This window comes from Aptenodytes forsteri, unplaced genomic scaffold (assembly GCF_000699145.1).
Source record: "Aptenodytes forsteri isolate BGI_AS27 unplaced genomic scaffold, ASM69914v1 Scaffold109, whole genome shotgun sequence".
Lineage (NCBI taxonomy): Eukaryota > Metazoa > Chordata > Aves > Sphenisciformes > Spheniscidae > Aptenodytes > Aptenodytes forsteri.
This window is the reverse complement of record NW_008794431.1, coordinates 3556773-3562723: the sequence shown is the minus strand read 5'-3', so window position 1 is coordinate 3562723 and position 5951 is coordinate 3556773. Positions and strand designations below refer to the sequence as shown.

Sequence of the window (5951 nt, the reverse complement as noted above, 5' to 3'; positions counted from 1 at the left end):
ACACGCGCGTGCATGCGCACGCGCACGCACACACGCAGCCCCCCCGCAGTGCACAGGCACACACGGCCCTGTCCCCAGCCGACCCCCCCAGCTCCGGCTCAGCTCAGCCCAGCCCAGCTCAGCCTGGCTCAGCTCAGCTCAGCTCAGTTCAGCTCAGCCCGGCCCAGCTCAGTTCGGCTCAGTTCGGCTCAGCTCAGCTCAGCCCGGCTCGCCTCAGCCCAGCCCAGCTCAGCTCAGCCCAGCCGCGGGGAGCGGAGGAAAATACAGCCGAATCGGTGAGAAACCAGCACCTGCCTGCTGCGGGGCCGGCGAGGGGCCTGGGCCGGCCCTCCAGCCGGGAGGAAGCGGCCGGGCCGCCACTAGGCCGGAGCAGGGCAGCTCGGGGGCGCCTGTTGAGCGGCCTCGGCTCCTGCCGGGGTGCCCTCCGCCTCCCCGCTTGCGTGCTGGCCGCTTCCAGGCTGCGAGTGACGGGGGGCCGGTTCACCACGGGCGTTTGGGTTCGGCTACACTCATCTAGGAAGCTCGCTCTTTTCCTACCTTAGTAGCAATAGTGCTGGCTCTTAGGTAGGCCGGGTAAGTTGTGACAGATGCCGGTTTAGTTGCAAGCAGCGCATTTTCTATGCGTTTCTCACTGTGCACCAGTGCTGGTGCAAGAGAACATGTGCACACGCATGCATGCAAGACACTTTTTTTGCCAGCATTTCACAGGAATACATTAATTTGGAAAACTGATCTAAAATTTTGTTGTATTAGTTTAGCCTTCGTGGTTGAGGTGCTGTTAAGACCAAGTGAGTAATAAGTGTTTGGCATACCTCTTGTATCCCAGAGTTCTTCACTTGAGAGCCCTAAAACCCATGTGTGTAAACGTGAACTGAACGTAAGGTCGAGTTTTATTTTGCTTGCAGGGACAGGTGATGAGGCAGGCGGCAGTAGGTCAGCAGGCAAGTTAGCTCAGCAGAAGCCATCTGTAGTTGGTGTCTCACGCCTGGCTGTCCTTCACTACCAGTTTGTTTATTCATTCTCCAGGATGTCTCCTTCTCTTTGCTGACCTCACTTGTGTTTGACTCCGAAACGTAATTCCACTCGACCCTTTACCTTTTCCACCTCAGACTGGATGGAAAAAGAGGTAAAAGGTCAGGGGATGGGGGCGATGAAAAGTTGAATTTTGGGTCTGCTGTATATTGGTTCCTACAGCAGAGGGTAGTGTCATGTTCTTGCCAAAATAACATGCATAAAACAAAGAGGGGGAAGGAAGTATCACAAAATCATAAATCTCACATGCCAGAGGTTGTACAAGCAATGAAATAAAAACATTCTTTACTGTAAGTGCATGTCCTGCCTTCATCTGGTTTTGCAGCCAAGCCCTGGGTCCATTTGGTTCAGGTTTATGGATCTGCAGGAGTACAGGCTGGTGTCCAAAATGAAGGTACAGTTTTAAAGTACAAGTTTAAGCTGAAAGTAAGGGGCATATTTTTCAACTTCAATTTCAGAGAAAATTTTAGGTAAGCAACTTGTAGTTGGCTGCATTGAGGTTTGGTGGAAGTGCGTTGACTTGATAGAAGGTGCTGCGCTAACTCTAATTAATCTGTCTCATAACCAGCCTTGGTTTCACGTTCGTTGAAATAAAAATGCCATTCTAATAAAACAATGGCTCATACTGCTGAGCTGAACCCTCGTTTGGGAGTGACTGGCGAGTAAGAAGTTCACTGTACTGGAAAATGGAAACCCCTTTCCCACCAGTCCTTCCATAGTTGTCTCCCATCCAAACAGCAGCGTGGCCTTCTGCCCAGAACTATGTGACAAGGACCTAGGTAGTGAGAGAGCATCACTTGGTCTTTCAGCATAGCTAATTTAGCGCTCTTCTAAATTTTATGAAGAGAACCATAAATTGGTTATTTGTTCTTTCTATCAAAACAAGAGCAGGTTGAGAAGTGACCATTACTAGTTGAGAACTGCTTGAACTCAGAAACAGTGATCTCAAATCAAACAAACAAACAAAACACAACAAAAAAACCCCAAACCCAAAACCAACAAAAACCCACCAACAACAACAAAAGCCACCGCCTCCCGTCCCCCCCCAGAAAAAAACCCAAAATTACTGTCTTAGTAAATCCTTAAGAGAAATCAGATGGAATGAGTTTTTGGGGGAGTGGAGGAAACGTTTCATACTGGATTCCATGTTCCGATGATTATTATTTAATCGTTTCAATTTTTTTGTTTGTTTCAAAACAAACTACCTGTGATATTAAGCTAAGGATTCCAGCTCAGAAAAAAGAGGCTTTTTTTATTATTACTACTGGAAGTACTGATATGGATACGTAGCATGGCTAGACCATTATCACAAGAGATTGCCAAGAAAAATTTCTAGAAAAACCCTTAAGCAGGTTGGATGGAGGTTTTCAGACGCACACTCCCAGTGCAGTTTTAAAGTCAAAAGTAGTTGCTTATCTAAAACTCCTTTTCTTAAATTGTTGATTACGGATAACTATAGACTAAAATAATTTCTTGGTTAATGATTCTTTTGGTACTCCAAGATGTATCTAGTAATTGAAGGGAAATTCTGTTGTCAGTTTGGGCTAGACTAGAACTTTAGGTCTGTCAGCATATAAAGGTTATTTCTGACTGCCTACTCTGCTTTTTTAATTCATGCTTTGTCTTCATTTGAGTTAATAGTCAGATGGACTTTCATTGAGTGGGGTGGAAAAAGAGTTTTTTGGATTTGGAATAGCTATGCAAAGGGACCTTTAGGGAGATGAAATAAATTATTTTAATCTGAGCATAAAAGGTATATGGCTAAGGCTTCTTAATTCTTGGTGTGTATACTTTTTCACTTAAGAAAAAAAAAAAGGAAGCTTTAGTTTAATCCATGTGGTCTGCCACAGGAGTGTGGTATGGAAGGGATTTCAAGGGAAAGAAGACTTTATTTTTGTCATGTTAAAACTGAGTAGTAGATCAAAACTTTAAAGTCTTGGCAGTTTGCTTTGTGAGGTATAAAGAAGGGGCATTCTTTTTCATGCACATTTAATGAAGTATTGGTGCGTGCTAAATGGAATAAATAGAATTGGAATAAAGTAAGTTTGATTATGTTTTTCCAGATTTGAAGGTTAAAGTCAGTGGCATAACTAGTGGTACCAAGATGGATCTGTACAGAGCACTTTGGTTTTGCACATAATTGTCCATTCTGCTCTAAGGAACTTTTGCTGTAAGTAAGGCAAATAACTGAAATTCCAGACAGCCGGTCAGGAGAGAAATGGTAGTTCTATAGAATCTGCACTGCTTCATGTTTAAGAAACCACTGGAATTAACAGCACTGTACTATCTGCCAGCAAGAAAAAGTTCCGTGGTATTATAGCAATGCACCATTTCAGCACCGATGTGCATCGATATCTCATAATAAGTGCACAGGATGAAGAACTGTTTTATACAGACAGCCTCACAGGAGAGCTGTGTTCAACGCTAGACTGTTAATTTAATTTTTTGGTGATACGTGCTCTGGAGTGCTGTGAGGATGGGGCAGTAAGTTTGTGTTCTGTTCACAGGTGTTGCCTGCTGCCCATGGCTTTCAGGGATGTGAATGCAAGAAGACATATTGGACTCCAGCAACTCTCATCCTTAGCGTTCGCTGGAAGAACATTATTGGGGCCAATGAAATCATGTAAATTCATTGTGGATGAAAGCACCAACCAAAGCACATTGATTTGTTCTGCTGTTAGACTGATTGAAAGTTTGGATTTATCTAGTGCTGCTGGACAGCTTCTTAATGAAACCATTCAGGCACAAAACAAGGAGTTCAAGACCGGGATGAGTACCCTGTTGTTTCTCATTGGCGCATGGAGCAATGCCATACTGGAGTGCCTCCAGCAGAATGTTCCTGTTTCGGCAATAGTATCTGTGATGTCTGAGGGGTTGAACTCTTGCTGTGAGAGAGTCCAGTGTCTTCAGATATCAATACATGATGTAAATAAAGAACTGTGTTCTAGCAGTGTTAGGCCAAACGCTTTTAAAAGCAAAACTTGCCAAATTGGACCGGACAGTCTTCTAAATCCTCAGAATTTCCCGTATTTTCAGAAAGATGTTCTTGCACCAGAAGAAGTAATCCCAATAAATTCTTGTTCCCATCAAGATGATTGTAATTTTAACAAGTGCCTGGTTTCACCTTTGGCCGGCTTTGGTTCAATAGCTTCTCTTGTCAAACCAGCGGGTGACAAAAGTACATCTGTGAGTTCTGGAAGTGGTGTTATCCCATCCAGCTGTAACAAACAAAAGTTAACCCATAGCAGATACTTCAGCACTCTAGGAAAAAGCCATTTTTCAAGTCAGCAAGGTAATTTTCAGGGATACCTTTCAGGACAATCAGCAGATCCATGTGAATGTTATGGTTTAGGACACCTGGCAGTGACTCTGAGCCATGGAAATCAGGCTAGCATGAAACTGCTACAAAGCATTGTTGCATATCAACAAGAGAGAGCAGAAGGCAGTGGCTCTTCCCAGTTTAATATTGCAGAAATTGTGACATGCTGTTTACTGGGCCTGCCTGAAAGCTATTCTTGTGTCTTCCCAGGCCTTGTTACGTTAGTGTCACCAGAACAAGCCACAGTTATCAAATACTTTGAAGACAAACCCCTTCGGATTCTGCTAATGGACGGTGACCTAACTGAACAATATCGTCACTTAGGTTTTAATAGACCATGTAATGTAAGGACCGTCTTGGAGCATCCTAGCCTACAGGAAGGCAGAGCAGGAGACTTGTGGCTAAGCAGCATGTTAGATATTCTGATAAGCTTTGAAGTAAACTTGGTTTTGGTCAAAGGAAATGTGTGTGAAAACTTAATGGAAAGATGCATAGCAAACAGTATATTGGTAATTGGTTCTGTGACTCGGGATGTGTTGCGTGCCTTTGGGGAGGTCACCAGCGCCCAACCAGTGACATACCTCACCCAGGTGAATGCTTCTTGTGTGGGGAGCGGGGCCCAAGTGGAGCTGTGGAAGGCCTGCGATGGGCGTGCAATGGATCTGGGTGAGCTTGTGCCAGTCAGGATAAAAGTGCGAGGAATTCCCTTGCTCACGGCCGTGCTCACCACTACTGTACCTTCAAAGATGCAGCTCATTGAAGACCGCTTCTGGACTTTAGTGTATCGACTCCATCATGCTTTAAATGATGAGAAGGTGTTTCTTGGTGGTGGCGCAGTGGAGCTCTTGTGCCTTAGTCACATTCAGATGCTTGCAGAACAGCCTTTACAGCCAGCAAACAAAAATGCTGTGAAAGAGTTTCACAGTCCTTGGCTGGTGGCATCTGCGACAGAGTATAAATCAGTTGTGCTCCAAGCATTAGCGAGCGGCTGGAAGCAGTATCTTTCAGTGGTTTTGTGTAACACTGCAAAAGCTGCATCGGAGTTGGAAGCGTGTACCTCAGTTGATCATCACCTCAAAAAAGCAGCTGACTGTGGCTCTCCCTCAGCATATATATTGAAAGAGTTTAGAAGAGGGGATCTGCTCAGGGGTGGTTCTGGTCCCTTCGCTGACCACGGAGACGGTTTAAAAGTTTATGATAACGTTACAGCCAAGACAGAGGCATGGCGGAGAGCTCTAGACTTGGTGCTACTAGTGCTTCAAACAGATGCCGAAATTATCACAGGTCCCAAAAGGAATCAGCTATTGAACTCGCATGTGTCAAGTGAATTTATGTTTTTATAGGACTTGCAGGCTTGCTTTGTAAGTCCATGAGTCAGTGGAAGAAGTCCAGGTGCAACCTACATTTCTTCATAGTTTATAAAGCAAATATTTAGATGTGATTATGACTTCAGAGTGTAACAGCAGAAATCAGAATGTGAGATAGTCACAAGGTAGATACAATTTCCCATTTCTAGAAACGGGAGTTAAAAAACAAACAAAAATCACTTGTGGGCTTACCTCTAACGCCAGCCGTGCATTTCTAACTAATGATACTGTCT

General features: G+C 44.4%; 2 protein-coding genes across 2 annotated transcripts in view; one reads left to right on the top strand and one right to left on the bottom strand.

Annotated features, from left to right (window-relative positions):
• The window catches only part of LOC103907357 (caltractin), an 8781-nt gene extending 6602 nt beyond the window's left edge, over nt 1-2179 (bottom strand). Inside the window, exons 1-2 of the mRNA XM_009289515.2 lie at nt 2170-2179; nt 538-644 (exon numbers count right to left, since the gene is read on the bottom strand). Of these exons, the coding sequence (XP_009287790.1) occupies nt 538-644; nt 2170-2179 (117 nt within the window). The remainder of the gene's footprint in view (nt 1-537; nt 645-2169) is intronic.
• The window catches only part of BBS12 (Bardet-Biedl syndrome 12), a 13793-nt gene extending 8099 nt beyond the window's left edge, over nt 1-5694 (top strand). Inside the window, exon 3 of the mRNA XM_009289513.2 lies at nt 3540-5694. Coding sequence (XP_009287788.2) covers nt 3540-5694 — 2155 coding nt within the window. The remainder of the gene's footprint in view (nt 1-3539) is intronic.
• Nucleotides 5695-5951: the final 257 nt, after the last annotated feature.